This window comes from Corapipo altera, unplaced genomic scaffold (genome assembly GCF_003945725.1).
Source record: "Corapipo altera isolate COAL_440 unplaced genomic scaffold, ASM394572v1 64, whole genome shotgun sequence".
Classification (NCBI taxonomy): domain Eukaryota; kingdom Metazoa; phylum Chordata; class Aves; order Passeriformes; family Pipridae; genus Corapipo; species Corapipo altera.
Window position 1 is genome coordinate 11,589,862 of NW_020884893.1, and position 16,244 is coordinate 11,606,105.

At 57.8% G+C, this 16,244-nt stretch overlaps 1 protein-coding gene across 2 annotated transcripts; it reads right to left on the minus strand.

The window, feature by feature from the left end:
• Window positions 1-381: 381 nt before the first annotated feature.
• On the minus strand, window positions 382-15,250 carry SRC (SRC proto-oncogene, non-receptor tyrosine kinase). Of its 2 annotated transcripts, XM_027646217.1 has the most exons (13): window positions 15,176-15,250; window positions 11,336-11,585; window positions 11,007-11,106; window positions 10,531-10,548; window positions 7,125-7,223; window positions 5,955-6,058; window positions 4,454-4,603; window positions 4,035-4,190; window positions 3,693-3,872; window positions 3,536-3,612; window positions 3,001-3,154; window positions 2,726-2,857; window positions 382-2,291 (listed from the first exon to the last, which is right to left on the minus strand). In XM_027646217.1, exons 2-13 carry the CDS (start codon window positions 11,574-11,576, stop codon window positions 2,083-2,085), a joined length of 1,620 nt encoding a protein of 539 aa, XP_027502018.1. In that variant the 5' UTR covers window positions 11,577-11,585; window positions 15,176-15,250; the 3' UTR covers window positions 382-2,082. The 2 variants fall into 2 exon arrangements, with proteins under 2 accessions (XP_027502018.1, XP_027502019.1); XM_027646218.1 differs by lacking the exon at window positions 10,531-10,548.
• Between the last annotated feature and the right edge of the window lie 994 nt (window positions 15,251-16,244).

Here is a 16,244-nt window from a genome sequence, read left to right on the forward strand (position 1 = left end):
GCAGGATCTCTCCATCCAGCTGAAGAGCCTGATCAAGCTGATTTTGAAGGTTTTACTCAAAAAAGGAGCCAACCAACCAACCAACCAACCAACCAAGTCCTTGGTTCGTAAATAAGTGTGCAGAGAGCTGTGGGAGTGAATGGGAAGCAGTGTTGTGCCCAAACTCTGCTCTGGTGGAGATCTGGAGTGGGGCTTTTGGCAACCCCCTGCCCACACTGGGCTCCCACCCAGCTTTCCTGGGACACTGGTACCATGGCAGGGACTGGTGAGAGGTGGGTTGGGTCTGTTGTCTGTGAGGAGGCTGTGCTGGAGGGACAGCCCATCCCACAGGACTGAGAGGTGGGTGAAGCCACTGGCTCCCCTCTCTGGGTCCTTCCCCCCAGGACTCCTGCCCTGCAGCACTCCCCAAGCCCCCATCCCACCATGGCCCAGGAGAGCATCTGAAGACCCCCCAGGTCCTTCTGAGTGAGTGGGGCTGGCACCCAAGAGGTGAGGGAGAGAAGCTTTGTGAACCACCACAGTGAAGGGTTTCCAGCTGGATACAGCCACAGGAGGGGGAAAACCAACCCATGCAATGAAATCGAGGTCTGGGAGGGTGTGGGGACCACTCGAGGGTTATGTACAAGCAGGTGTTGAGTGGAAGAGGGCAGGGACTGGGATTTGCCACACAGAGTCTGGGAATCGGCCCCACGGGATATGTGTGGGGCAAAGCTGGGCAGGGATAGTCACCCACCTCTGAAACACGGCTGAGGACTTTGGGAGCAAGCAGGGGGGAGATGAGGATGCAAATGTGGCACAGCACTTCCCAGGATTCTTCTCTGGGATGGTGGCATGTGGCTTGGGATGCTGCATGGGGGCTGCAACCTGGCAGCTGAGACATGAGGGGTAAAGGGAAGCCAGCTAAAAACGTACCAGGTGAACAAAAGTATCTGTGAAAGACAAGTATTTCCCCCAAAACACTCCCAACACCCTGAACAGCTACATGGGCCGTGCACCCAACCCCCACAGTGGCAGTGGATTTGGTGGCAGGGCCAGCCTGGGGGACTCTGCTGGTGGGACAGCTGGTGGCAGAACCAGGGGTGGAGGCTGAGGGGCACTTTACAAGGAGGTGGCTGGAAGACCCGGAGTGTGTGGTGGGAGAAAACACAGCAGGGCAGCAGGGCTGGCTGCAGACAGGGCGAGGGCTCTGTCAGCATCCCCTGTGCCACTCCCAGGAGAGGAGAGACATGTCCCCTGGGGAACAGACACAGCTGGAAGATTTGATTGTGTGTCCAGGTGCTCCTATAGGACAGTGTCCATCACCAGAGCCACGAGCAGTCACATTTCATGGTTCCAGAACCCACTAGCCACTGAGGTCATGGCAAGGCCAGAGGGACCACCAGAGTTCTGCTGCCATCCCACGCTGTCACCACGCATCACCCCCTTCGAACCAGCCAGGGATTGTGCCATCATGACACTGAGCTTAGCTCAGTTGGTTAGAGCATGGAGCCAATAACACCAAGGTCGTGGGTTTGATCTCCGTGTGGGCCATTCACTTAAGAGCTGGACTCACTGGTCCTTACTGGTCCCTTCCAACTCAGCATTCTGTGATTCCGATTCTGTGGTGAAATGTCTCTGCCAGCATCCTCAGGGGAACTGGTGCCAAGGGGAAGACAGTGAGAGGGTGAAGAGGCAGGGAAATTTGTGCTGATTTAGAAAGGGGGTGCAGGAGACTGGGGCCATGTGTCTGAGGTGGAGTGATGCCGTCCCCCAATCCCTCCAGGCTCATCCCAGAGCTGTAGGGGGGAAAAGTCTCCCAAAAGCCAAGTCTCTTGGCAGGAGATGCTCTGCTCGCCCTCCCGAGCCAGCTCCGCCGGCGCCCGTGGGCCCCTCTCTCCAGCGGGACAGCGCCGCTTCTACACACGGGCCACAAGTCTCAATGAGCAATGGGGGGACCCAGCACCTCCCCGGGCTGCATCCGCAGACAACGCCCCGTCCTGCTCCAGGGCTGCTCCACAAAAACAGCCCCTCGGTGGGGAGGCCAGCCCTCGGTGCCCTGCGGCGAGGACGGCAGCGTCCCTGGTGCCAGGAGGAACTCCAGGTCTATAGGTTCTCGCCGGGCTGGTACTGGGGCTCTGTCGAGGTGAAGTAGTCCTCCAGGAAAGCCTGCAGGTACTCGAAGGTGGGTCGCTCCTCCGGGTCCTTCCGCCAGCACTGGCACATGAGGTCGTGCAGGGACTCTGGGCACTCGGGCGGGCAGGGCATGCGGTACCCTCGCTCCACCTGATCCAGCACCTCCCGGTTCACCATCCCTGCGTGCCAGAGGAGACACAGCATTGATCAGAGCCGGGCCAGGTCCTGCACTGCGCCTGTCCCGGGGGACACACCAAGGGTGCCGTGCTGGGACACGCCTCAGGGGCAACCCCAGTGACCCACGGAGAGAGAGATCCCCCCAGCCCAAGAGCACCTTGTCCCTGCCAGCCTGTCACCTTGCTCTTTGCTAGAGCGGGACAGGGTGGCTGGCACCTTGCATCCTGGCCAATCTCTGCTCACCCCAGTCGGGAGGATCCAACCTGGGAAGGGGCAGTGCAGCCCCAAAGGGCAGGAGAAACTTTGCATCAGTTTGTTACTCCACAAGGATGGCTCTGAGGGCCACGGAGTACCAGGAGTAAGCTCTGGGCATGAGCAGCTGGCATTGGGTACTGCAGTAGGGACAGGGCTTCTGCTGGTGGGTGCCAGCCCTCACCTGGGTACGGCACTCTGCCCTTGGTGGTCAGTTCGGTCAAAAGGATGCCGAAGGACCAGACATCTGACTTGATGGTGAACCTTCCATACAGAGCTGCTTCAGGGGCCGTCCACTTGATGGGGAACTTTGCACCTGGATGGAGAGGGGGTGTGTGGGGCCACGAGTGTCTCTGTGCAGTCAGAGCCACGTGTCGGCTCCAGACACAACGCACACCTCTGGGGACCAGTGGCCACTGCTCTGGTGCCACCTGCCTGGGCACCTCGAGGGACACGCACCTTGACGAGCAGTGTACTCGTTGTCCTCGATGAGACGAGCCAAGCCAAAGTCAGCCACTTTGCACACCAGGTTCTCCCCCACGAGGATGTTGGCTGCCCGCAGATCCCGGTGCACATAGTTCATCCTCTCCACATAGGCCATACCGGATGCGATCTGTGGGGACCAGCACATGGGGCATCGAGGCTGACAGGGGGACACGAGGGTCCCAGGGGAGTGCCCAGCAGCAAAGAGGGGAACAGCTCTGCAGTGGCACCCAGCTGGGGTGTGGGAACAACCAGCTGCTCAAACAACCCCATGAAGACACGGGTTTGCTGGCCAGGGAGAGCCAGTGGCAACAGGAATGAGCAAAACGATGGTCCCAGACTGCAACCCAGCTCCAGGCTGAGACCCAGTGGGGACCACAGCACCCACCCAAGCAAGGCTGCACAACACCCCAATAGCTGACCAGTGACAGCTGTGACAGCCCAGTGAGGGGCTCAGGCAGCCAGCACCCTTGGAAGGGGATGCAGGACACCCAGGGATGCATAAACCCACCTGAGCTGCCATATCCACGAGCTGGGGCAGCCGCAGGTACTTGCCCATCTCACCCTTCAGGAAGTCCAGAAGGCTCCCTGTGAGGAAGACCATGGTCAGAGCAATGTGGAGGAGCAGAGCCCCTCAGCCACACCCTCAGTGTCCCTCCTGTGCTCACCCTTGCTCATGTACTCGGTGACAATGTAAATGGGCTCCTCTGAAACCACGGCGTAGAGCTGAACCAGCTTCTCGTGCCGGAGCTTCTTCATCACCTGGGCTTCCTGCAGGAAGGCCTCTGGGGACATGGTGCCAGGCTTCAGTGTCTTGATGGCCACCCGGGTGGTGCCATTCCAGGTCCCTGTGGCACAGGACACGCGGCTCAGGACACACATATAGGACAGGGGGCCGTGTCCCTCACCTGCTCCCCCACCCCACTGCAGCCTCCGGGCACCTGCAGATGGCTGGGGACGGGATGCAGGCGGTGACAGGGAGGGGACAGCAGGGAGGGAATGCTCCTTACCCATCCACACCTCTCCGAAGCAGCCCTGTCCCAGCTTGACCTCCAGCCGCAGCGATTCCCGGGGGATTTCCCAAGCATCTTTGGCAAGTCCTTGGGTCTGGGGCTTGGATGTGGGGCAGACGTTGGTGAGACGGTGGCACAAGCCATCGGCGTGTTCTAGTACAGGAGGGGACAACAGCAAGGTGACACTTGGGCTTTTAGGCACGTGATGTCTTTACCCCACCTCCTCCCCTCCTCGGGGACCAGTACCCAAACCCTGTGCCCTAAAACCCAGGCAGCTTTTCACCAGGGTCCCACACAACTGGTTTGGGGTTCCCCAGCCCTGCGCTGGCTTCCCAACAGCACCTGCCCTGCAGCAAGAGCAGGCACATCACCCCGGGTGCCACCAGACCCCAAGGGGACCCCGCATGGCTACCCACTGGAGTAGTAGGCCACCAGCTGCTGCAGGCTGTTGAACTGGGTGCGCGAGGTGATGTAGAAGCCACCGCTGTCCAGCTTGCGGATCTTGTAGTGCTTCACGTTGAGCCCCTTGGCGTTGTCGAAGTCGGAGACAGAGAGGCAGTAGGCACCTGTGGGCAGGAGCAAGGGGCTGGGGGAGATGTGCTGCAGGCAGGAGCTCCCCGTGGGGTCCCACGGAGGGTGGGCGTGGAGGAGGCAGCACTGGGCATGCAGGCTCCCTCTGTCACCCAAAGAAGAGGATGGGGAGCAGCTCCTGGATGCACCAGCTGGCACCTGGTGCCAGGGAGGGATGGCACATACCCCTGGCTACAGCCACAACATGCAATCACAACCTCCAGCTGCCCCCTGCTTGCACAGCAGCTCTGCCAAGCCTTGCCACCAGCCATCCTATGGAATGTGCTAACCAGGGTCATTGTCCCCCAGTCCCTAGACCTGTCAGGTCCTTCTCTGCAGCAGGAGATAGGACCAATGGGAGGCAGGCTGGGGGAGCTCCTGACCCACCACCTCTACATCTCAGCATCTCAGAGGGGAGCCAAGGGCTCGTGGGCCTAATTCCCTCCTCCACAAATACCCCTTTGGGATCTTGGCTCTGCTCTGCCCACACAAGAACAACACAGTGCTGCTGGGGCCACAGAGAGCAGAGACAGAGATTTATGCTGCTGCTTGAATGAGCTGCTTCCACCAGAATAAAATAGCTAGTGATAAGTTCAAGGCATAAAAACAGAGAGGCACATCAAGGGGCTTTTCCCAAAGGTGCATTTGGAGCCAAACTAAGCCACGTTTTCAGGTAAGAAACAGCATCCTCAGGCAGTCAAACCTCAAAGATCACAACTCACACTTTTGGGAGATATAAAACAAGCATAAAGAGTCGTCAGACTTGAAAGAAGGATTAAAGTTCATTGCTCCCTCAGCCTGCCTGCCCAGGAAGCACATGTTCAAGATACTGCCACTACAGAGGGACCAGGAAAAACCAAAAAAACCTACTTGGGGGTAAAGAAACAAAACAGGAAAAAAGAGCATCCTGACAGGTGGTCCTGCTAGAGATGGAGAGGCTCCCAGCTCCCACCCTGCCATGAGCTGAACCATCTCTCTGAAGGGCGCCTGCCAGGCAGGCAGTGGTGGGAGAGAAGTGGCCACGTCCCCCCCCAGACCATGGGCTCGGTGGTGTAATCATGTGTTCAGCACAGTCACTGGGGATGTGATGGGGGCAGCAGCACTGGCTCCCTGGGGATCAGCACTGGCAGGGGAGATCCCAGGAGGCTGCCCATGCTGAGGGGCATCACTCAGCTATGCCAAACATCGTCTCCTGTCTATATGGTATGACCTTTTCTCCTTCTCTCTCCCCCCGTGCCTAAGCTGGGGAACTTGGATCCCACAGAGTGACTGAGGGGACTCAAGGTACCCCCACACTCTTTAGAGAGGGTCTCTCTGAGGCCAGCCCCCCCCCCCAAACCCTCTTACCTTTTGTGGTCTCACTCTCCCGGACCAGGAAGGTCCCTCGGGGGTTTTCGGGGTTGAGCAGCAGCCGCTCGGACTCCCGGCGAGTGATCTTCCCAAAATACCACCTGCAGGAGCAAGGCAGCAGCTCAGCACCTGGCACCTCCCCATCCCCTCCACTGCCTGCCCAAGCAGGGGCCTCAGCCCCAGCCTCCACACCACAGATTTTGGAGACCAGGGGCTGCATCTCTGGGCTTGGGTGCCTCAGGGTGTGCCTTGTCCCTGTACAGCCCAGGCTGGGCATCGCCCAAGGAGCAACCCTGCTCCACAGGCCTTGGAACACCTTCACTCTGAAAGCCTTCCCAAACGGGATCCCTGAAGCCCCCCAAGGTCTTGCTGAGGGATACCACGCTGCTGGCTGGGAAAGGGACATAGCTGGCACCTCCTGCTCTGAGACATACATCTGGCTTTTCCCCTGCCTGCTCTCCCTGTGTGACAGCTCCCTCCACACTCAGCCTGATCTGCACAGGTGGAGCCAGCAGTGTGTCCATGTGGAGGAGTAAAATCATAGAAACAGAACAGTTTGGGTTGGAAGGGACCTTAAAGATCACCTCATTCCAAACCTCCTGCCATGGGGCCTGGAACCTTCCTGCCACACCTTCTCCTAGACCACGTTGTTCAAAGCCTCATCTAATCTGGCCACGAAGACTTCCAGGGATGAGGCAGCCACAGCTTCTCTGGGCAACCTGTGCCAGTCCCTCACCACCCTCACAGGGAAGAACTTCTTCCTAACATCTAATCTAAATCTCTCCTCTTTTAGTTTAAAACCATTCCCTCTTGTCCTCTCACAGGCCCCTCTACCCATGTAAAAAGTCACTCTCTCTCTCTTTTATGAGCCCCCTTTAAGTCCTGGAAGGGTGCAACGGAGCCTTCTCTTCCCCAGGCTCTCCACAAAAACCAGACCAAAAGCATCCACAGCCCCACTATGCTCCCCCCTCCACCGCGCAAGCACACTGCACCACTGCACTCGTGGGCCTTAAAGGAAGGCTGGAAAACATTTACGGGGTTTGCACACTCAAAGGGGAAAACAGCAAAGAGGAAGGCTTCCCCCAGGAGCGGGGCAGGGGCAGGGAGGAACACTCGGGGTGAGTTTGCTATCGCTCTTTTTTAAACTGTCTAAAAGATGGCAATTACTCTTCAGCCTGGATGGAGTCTGAGGGCGCGACATAGTTACTGGGGATGTAGCCCGTCTGTCCTGTAGTGAGGGAATGAGCCAGCCACCAGTCACCTTCCCTGCAAGAGAACCAAAACACACTCAGTGTGAAGCCAGGAGCCCCCCGGCCAGCCCCTCACCCGCCCACAGGCACCGGGGGAGGACGAGCCAGCACAGAGCCCTGCTGGGAAGGGGAACAGCCCTGCAGCCCCAGCCCACAGCCAGACGCCAGCCAGGAGTGCTCCTGCTGCCAGCCCCTGCCCATGGCTCTGTCAGGGTGAGCTCTTATTAGTGGGGCCACCCATTTGCATACGGGATGAACTTTAAACTTAAACTGGGCAGGGCAGCCCATGAGCCAGAATACCTTCAGAGCCACCTGAACGGGGTCTGGCTGGAGGTTGTGAGGCATTGGGGGTCCCAGCAGCAGGACAGGGGGGAGCAGCAGGAGAGGGAAGGGAGGAGAAACCGGGAGAAGCAACAGAAGGATGGCAGCAATTAACAAAGGCACCAGGAAAACCCAGGAGAGTTAGTTAAATACAGGCTGCAGAAAAGCAACAGGAAGGGGCTGAGGTTTGGGCAGGGGGTGAGCCCTGCCCAGCAGTGATGCCCAGTCTGGATGCAGCGGGATCTGTCCAGCCTGGGTGCCCTGCTCACAGCCTCAGGATGGGCACCCCACGTGGCTGCAGCCCTGACCTGAGCTTTGTGCAGTCCCACAAAGGGCGGGCTCTGCCTGCACAACCATGAGTGTGACTTGTTGTCCCCAAAAACCTGGGGCTTAGCCACCATCCATCCCTCCAGCCCCAGGATCAGCAGCCCCAGGCACGTCCCCAGGAGCTGGAGTCTCTTCCCCACTCTGTCCTCCTGCCCACCAGCTCCTGCTCCAGACAGGGCTGGAGAGGACAATGAATAGAGAGGAACAAGAGGACGGCAGGAGGCGGCTTCCCCTTCCTGCAGACAGCAGGGCTCTTCCTCCCACCACCTGCATCTTCTTGCCCATCAAAGATAGAGTCACCAAACTCATCCTGACCACAAGGGAGACGAGGCTACGGGAAAACTGCAGATTCGTGGGAACAGCCCCGTAAGGATGCAGGAACTTGGCAGGACAACCTCCACAAACACATTACAGAAAAACACTAATAACCTCAGCCACCACTGCAGGGCTCATCAGACCACATCCAGACCCATCCCTGACCCTGCAGATGTGTAAACCTCCATCCTCACTCCAGACACACCAGCAGCTAAACCAGCGATGCTTCCAAGTGTCCTGGAGAACCCAGACACGGCCCCCAGCTCCCCACAGTGGTGTCGGTGGGGCAGAGGACAGCAGGGACCTTCCAGGCCTCTCCTCCCACCCACAGAGCTGGGCTTTGCCCCTGGACCAGCCTGGCAGCAGCCCTGGATGGCACTTCAGCCTCTCCCAGCCCCAGCACAGTGCTTGGCAGGCAGCTTGGGCTCCCCAGCCAGGGCTGCTGCCCCAGTCACCTTTACTGAGGTGGCTCTGAAAGCTGGTTGGGCTCTTTCCCACAGGACCAGAGTAAACATCTGCTTGAAAAATGCCCAGCTTTTGACTCGTGGCTTCATTCCAGCTTGGGCTGCAAGGCTGCAAGCTGGGAATTCAGCAAAAACAAACTATTCCAAAAATATCTCAGCGGGGAAAAAAATAATAATAATCATCATCATCAAAACAAAGCATTTCAACAATTCCCTGCACAATCTTACCCAAAATATCCCACCACATCCCTGCTGGCTGCCAGCTGGCTGGGAGGAGACCTCCTCCCACTGGAAATGGGACCACGAGAGCCTTTCTGCACTGGGGGGGATTGGGAGGCTGACCTGGAGCAGGGATCTCAGTGATGTGGAAGCTTCTCCTTCTGTCCTGCACAACCCTGGTTAAGTCAGAGCAGCCAAAACCTGCCACCACCCTGCAAAGCCACTATGGCCATGGGCTCCTGCTGTGCCCAGGACCTGCCAGCCCTTCCCAGACTGACCCTCCCCACAGCTCCAGGGATGCCCTGCCAGGGAGCCTAGAGGAAGGGGACATCACACGCCTGCCTGTTGCTGTCTCCAAAGTGCAGCAGCTTGAGCTGTTCCCAGACTGCTCAAGCATCTCTGGGAACTCAATGAGAAGAGTGATTCACGCCCTGAGCACTGCACAAACTGCCCAGCTTCCTCCACTGCCTCTCTCCCTGTGGACATCCCACCCACACAGACACTGGGAAGGTCAGCAGCTACATCCTGCACCCTCCACCAAAGGGCTGTGTCACCAAACGAAGCCCTTTTGCTCCCCAGGATGCTGCAGAGCCCATCACAGCTTGACCCTTCCCTCTGACTGATAAATAGAAGCAGAGGAAAAAAAAAGTGTGGAAATCTCAGAAGTGATATGAGGTGTAAAGAAAAAACCCACATATATGGGCCTGGTCTGGACCTCCACGAGCAGAGCTCACTTTGCAACAGCCCAAACTCAAGCATAGGGCTCTTACACTGCTGAGGCTGAAAGTAAGAAGCCCCAAAACCCCCAAATTCAGGCTTTTCCTGTAGCATTGAAGCCCTGAGCATCCTGGACTTCACGGATGAAACAAATCACCATTAATAAACAGCACTGGAACAATGAGAACAAGGATCAGATTGAAAACATGTTTGTGCAACACCGCCCGAGCATTGCAGGAGAAATCTCACTCCCAGGGTGTTCCCTCGCCTTTCCACTCTTTGACCTTGCAAAGCTGTTTTGGGTGCCCAGGTTGGAAGGCAGCAGTGGAGGGGAATGGGAGCTGCAGACCCTTGGGACCCTGTGACAGCTCCATGCCTGGAGACACTGGCTCTGCCAGCCAGGCTCCAGACCATGTGTACCATGTTAGGACAGACCACACATGGATTTAATAATACAGGATCATGTTTAGGAGCATCTTCCAGCTGGCCACGCTGCCCTGCTCTACACAGCACATGATGTATGTGCTGTGGTGACCAGGACGGGGAGCAAACCAGGGAGTCAGACTCCTAAGGACATGTCTGAGTCCCCAGAGTCAGTCATGAAAAATAAAAGTATAATTAAAAAATGAAAAAAAAAAAAAAGGGCAAAAAAGGACAGGAGGAAGTGAAGAGCCAACTGGAAAGGAACTGCAGAGGGGAGCCAGGCACAGACAAAGAAAGGGGCCAGGTTCAGAGCTCCCAGGTGCAGACACAGCTCTGGATGGAACAGTTCCCCAGCATGGCAAGGGACTCCCTGCTCTGCCCCAGTTGCTCAAGGAAAACGAACCCAACTGACCACAAAACCATCGGTAAACCATCTCCTCCCAGCCCTGCTCCAACCAACCTGCTCTAATGTGGGCAGCAGATGGGTTTTGATCATGTAGATCATTAATAATAACAGTAATAATGTGCCATACACACCTGACATCCACTTTCCTCCTAAGTGACAGCATGGAGGGAGAGAAAGAAGAGGCAAGAGAGAAGGTGAGACCAGAGACAGCTTGCAAGCACAGGGGAAAGCACCTGTGAAGTTGAGGAATCTGTCCAGGCAAATGAGAGGGAGCTGAGCATGGATGAGGACGGGGGACCAGTGGGGACATGGCCCTGTGTTGGAGGGCACAGACTGGCCAGCAAGCTGAGGAGGCAGCTTGGTGACAAGGCTGCCAGGCCACAGTGACCAGCAGCAGGGCCAGGAGGATGAGGAAGCAGGCAAATGATTGCTTCTAGCATCAGTGTCCTTGGACAAGTCACTGTGTCCATGCACATTTGGGGGCTCTCTCTCTGACCCCCCACCCCTGGGAGAGCTGGTCCTGCTGGGCTGGGGGCTCCACAGGAGGGACAGAGATGGCAGCTCATCCCATGGGTGTGGCTGCAGGGACAGGGATGGGGACACTCACGTGTTGTTGACGATTTGCAGGCGCTCTCCTTTCTTGAAGGACAAGTCTGTTTCCGTCCGGGACTCGTAGTCATAGAGGGCCACGAAGGTGGTGACTCCACCTGAGACACAGAGCTCTCAGGAGGGGCACAGCCACGGGTGCTGCTGCAGGGGTGCCCCTCACCAGGGACCTCCCTCTCCCACCATCCTCCCACGGGCCAACAACACACAGATCTGCTTCTCCCCCAAGCACAGAGTCCCTCAAAAGCAGAAGACCCCAAGAAGCTGGCCCCGAGCCCACAGACCCAACCGAGCCCCTCCCCGCCCTGCCGAGCCCCAGCCCACACCAACCAGCCAGCGCCCCAGCACGCTGCGGAGAGGTGACCGTGTCAGAGGTGTTGAAGCCTCCAAAGAGCTTGGGTTCAGCAGCCATGGTCCCGAAGGCACGGCTGGGGGTGCGGTGGGCATCGGGGGCTGCCGCCTTGCTGGGCGTCTGCGAGGCCGGGTAACCCCCATGGTGGGTGTTGTCGGTGGGCTCCAGGCTGCGCCGGCGCTGGCTGGGGTCTTTGGGCTTGCTCTTACTGCTCCCCATGGTCCTGGGCTGGAGGAGACACAGACACGCAGAGGACCTCTGTTATTATCGTTGTAATTATTATTATTACAATTATTAAGCAGAAGTCGCTCTCCAGGGTCTGGGTGACAGATGCCTGCCCACCAGGAAACGAAACAACCTCTGGAGTCTGTTCAAGCATCAGCTGCCGGGAAGTCTGGCCACCCTGCCCTTGCCCTGGGACAGCATCACCCCTCTGTAGCACTGAGCCACCTCCTGTGTGGCCACAGCAGCCAGTGAAACACCAGGAGTGGAGTTTTCAGGACACGCTTTGGGAGCGGAGGGAAGCACACTGAGCCCTGGGAATGTGGAGCGAGGATGCTGAGCGTGGAGCCTGGACCTGTGGTCGAGAGTGCAGCAGCTCTGGGGCCAGGCACCCGCTGTGGGATGGAGCTCAGTCCCACCCAGATGCGTTTCCTCGTGCATGAGAGTTTGTACCAGGGTGTGGACAGGAGAAAACAAGACACAGACAAATATCCACGTGCTTGGATTACTGTGACAGCAGAAATTTGGAGAACCCACAGCTGCATCACTGCTGGCTCAGGATGGGGATTTAATTGCTGAACATGTACCTTTGAAGTCCAAAACATGCAGCAAACAGGATAAAAGCTTAAATCAGGAGCAGTTTCAGGCAGCTCAGAGCTAAGGACCAAGGGATCTCAGCTTTATATATAGTCAAATAGTTTATATATATAGCCTTCCTTTCCACTCAAGATCACACTCTATAAATACCTTCAAGGTAATGATATAAATGAAGGAAGGGAATTATTTGCAGTCTCCAAAGATGGCAGGATACCCAGCAGTGTCCTGAAGCTATGGAAGGAAATATTTAGGCTAGATCACGCATGGCAGGAGAGAAAAGGGAGGTGGAGACAACCAGGGAGGAGACTATCTCTGATAAGAACATAGCAGCAGGGAAGCAGCAGAGGAGGCAGCCACTGCCTGTGGGGTGTGGGACCTGGATGCAGCCACTAGTGAGGCTGTACCAGGGGTTTTTCTAGCCCAGCTTTGAAGAGAACTCAGGCCAAACCCTCACGAGCAGGGCCAGAGCCACGGGCAGCCCCAGCAGCCTGCACAGCCCCAGTGTCAGTGGGGCAGAGCCCCTGGCTCCTGCCATGGAGAAGCTTAGGGGTGCCAGGCACAAGCTCTGCTCCCCTCCCAGCTCCCCTCCTCACAGTGCTCGGGGCTTATTTCCCAGAAGACACAACTTCCATCCACTCTTTTCCAGCTCTCACACTGTACAAGCAATGTACACAAGCAGTGTCCTGGTGTGACCCGTGCTGGCAGGATCAGACCCTGCCAGGGTCAGGGAATTGGAACAAACTGATTTTTTAGGAATTGGAATAAACTGCTAGGTATGACTCCAGCAGCCACTCCAGTGGGGAGAAGAGCTGTCCTTCCTCCTATGGATGTGGGAACAAGGAAGGACCAATGCCTCTATCTGCCACGGGACCCAGCCCATGTGTATCTGTCCTGGACTTCGGGGTTCTCAAAGCAAAGAAAGGTCAAATATAAGCTTTGCACTGGCAAATTGTCACTGCCAACAATCCAGAGGCAGATCCTTCAGCCAGGGGGGAGGGTGTCTGTCCCGTAAATAAATGCACTTTAAAAGCCTGGTGCCAAAGATACTAAAGCAGAACTGCAGGGGAAAGCAGGACCTTAGAAGCAAAGAGAAGAAGCCCCCACCACCCCATCCCCAGCAAGCCCCTCTCTCACCTCTGCCCAGAGCTCCAGTTCCCACTGGCACTCCCGGGATGGCAGCAGCAGTGCAGGGAGGAAAGTGGGGGCACAGTGGGGCTGTGACCGTGTGGCTTGTGACTGCCCACGCGACCGTGAGCAAGGGCAGAGCCGCTCAGAGTTTCCCCTGGAAACAGCACTTCCCCAGGCAGGAAAACTCCCTGGCTGGGGCAGCGGATTTAGCAGCACTTCGGGGACACAAGTGTCCCCTGAGCACACCCAGCCTGGGTCAGCAAAGGATTTGTCAGCATGCTGAGAAAATCAGAGTATAAAATACTCAATATGGCCAGAGATTAGCCAGGACCACAGCACAGAGATGGGAGAGTGGATCCCCAGGCACTTCCCCAAAGCAGGCGAGTCCTTGCCTTCACACCCGTGAGCCTGCGGGCACAGGATGTGCATCTCCCAGGCATGTCCCAGCCAGGGATGCTACAGACTGTGAGATCATCCCTCCTGTGCAGTGGTTTGGGTAGGGAGATCAGAGCTCCCACCCTGCACCAGAGTGCTGACCCCCCTGGGCAAGGGCTTTGCTGGGTGTCCTGGTCACCAGGACATGATGCTCCAACGGGGCCCAGTGCAGGAGGAGGAGCAGGAGGCATGAACCCATGGTCCTCTGGGGAAGGGGCTGCAGAGCAGCGAGCTCTGCTCCATGCTCTCCTGTTGCTTTGCACATAAATACCTGCACGCTCTTGCTTCGACTTGGCTAGTGCAAAATGCAGGCTGGCAACCCCAAACTGTGCCCAGAGGCACTGGCAGCCTTGCACCATCCCCACTCTTGAGTTCCAGGTAACTCAGCCCACAGGACCACATGGCTTTAGCCCTGTGGCTCTCCACCTGTCCACAGGGAGGAGAGGGGGCCTGAGAAATACCCTGTGACCCCAATATCCCCTTGGCAGCCAGGGAGGAAAGGGTGCACATTCCCCTGGGAGAATGCAGGATTGTGCAAGAGCCTGGTAAAGGAGTGATTAATGACAGCAGGAATGTGCTGTGCACTCAGGTCCTGGGAGGCACCAGGGAGAGACCCCTCTGCTTCCAGCAGAGCCACTGATGAACTCCCCCAGAGTCAAAGGGCAGACAATGAAGGGGGTGAACCCACCACCCAATGTGGCAGCTCCCAGCACACCCCAGCAGCATCACTGGGGGCTGTGGGACAGCACTACAGCAGCCAGACTGCAAAAAATACCCATGGCCAGCAGCTGTGCTGTGTTTATGTCTAATAAATTTATGTCTAATAAAGACAGCATTTCCACACGCAGCAGGCTGCAGGGATGTTCAGCACCGCCAGCATCCAGCCAGGGCAGCCTGTCCAACACCCAGTGGGATATTTCCCTGCTCCCTTGCTTTTCCCAGTCAACAGTGCTGGGATGGGGGGCTCAGCATCACTCCCCACCCCAGCCAGTGCCTTGGTTTCCAGCAGGGCTTCCCTACTCCCCCTCCCAAGGCTGGTGTGGCAGGCTGGAGCAGGGCCAGCATTCCCGTGCTCGCTCTGACTGATGCGAGGCAGCGGACGAGGCAGCTTTCCTGCGGCGGGGATTAACACCCCGGGCACGTCGCAGCCTGCAGGAACTCCCTGCTTTCCACTCCGGGGGGTCAGTGCCAGCAGCACATTGTGAACCACCACCGTCATGAGCTGCGAGGCCTCAGCTCTGCCCCCCGGGCTGGCAACGCCTCGGCGAACACCCAGGAGGGTTCAGCCTTTGGCACCTGCACCCAGCCCCCAGCCCACCCACAGATGCTCAAGGGCCAAATCGGCTGTGGCAGCGCAGCCAGGGCCCCAGATCTGAGCCCCCCCGGCAGGTAAAGTGGCCTGGTTCCCCCTCCCCGGGCCATCGGCGATGCCTTACCAGTGCTTTCGGCTACAGCCTCGCCGCGGGGTGGGGAGGTGCCGCCGGCCAGCTCAGCTCAGCTCCCGCTGCAGCCTGTGAGACAAGGGAACGTCAGTGCCCGTGGCAGCACCCGCACCCCCGACCGTGCCCTCTGCCCCCCGCCACGGCCGGTGCCCAGCACTGCCGCTGCCCTCCTCCTCCTCCTCCTCCTCCTCCTCGCCACCCCTCCAGCGCGGGGCCGGCAGCTCACACCCGCCCGCTCTGATCTCTCATGTGTGAAGAGGGGACGATTCTCTGCTCCACTTCATCAAACCCACCGGGGACGGGAGAGGAGGTGGCTGCAGCCGCCTCGGGCGATGTCCCAGGATGGGAGGGGAGCGTGGACACCCCCAGTGTACCGAGTGATTTTTCAGGAGAGAAACAAAGCCAGTTCCTCCAGACACACCAGCATTTTCAGCTCTGCTGCTCCATCTCTGGACAGCCAGGACCTGCGGCAGGGAAGGTCGGCTACCAACTGGGGACCTTTTCCCCTGGGATGAGTCACCTTCTCCACTCCCAAAAGCACAGACAGATGCTACAGTACGAACCATGCACAAGGTCTGGGAGGCAACATGTGCTGCTGAAGCCCTGACTCAGCCAAAAAAGGACATTTTAGCTAAATTTTTCTAAACGGACAGTTTTCTGCCACAAAATCGTGCAATGGTGGGACACTTCTCAGCAGCAGTGGCTTGGGGCAGAGCTTCAAGTGGAAAGCAGACCAGGACATGGCCCTGCAGAGTCAGGACTGCACCTCGCCTGGCTCTGCCACCCCTTCCCATTCCCCAGATCCTGCAGGAACTGCCTCTGCTCCCTCCTCTCCTACCAAAAGCAAAATCTCTCTCCAACCAGCCCTGCTCACACAGTGCTGAGCAGAGGCTTGAGCTGCCCCCGAGGGGCTCCTGCTCCTGGATGGAGGGGATTTAGCCCCCACAGCTTCACAGCCCCAAGCACCATCCCAACAGGCTCCTCTCCCAGCTGGAGCCCAGGTTTCACACCTCATCCAAGGGGAACATCCCGGTGGCTGCCATGCAGGGGCTGTGCCCTACCA

Bases quoted from the DNA above. Each gene is read 5' to 3' on its own strand.
- SRC (XM_027646217.1), bottom strand. From the start codon at position 11,576: ATGGGGAGCAGTAAGAGCAAGCCCAAAGACCCCAGCCAGCGCCGGCGC. The intron at 11,107-11,335 runs GTTGGTGTGGGC...TCTGTGTCTCAG, and splicing joins GCGTGCTGGGGCGCTGGCTG to GTGGAGTCACCACCTTCGTG. The intron at 4,604-5,954 runs GTAAGAGGGTTT...TCCTGCCCACAG, and splicing joins GGAGAGTGAGACCACAAAAG to GTGCCTACTGCCTCTCTGTC.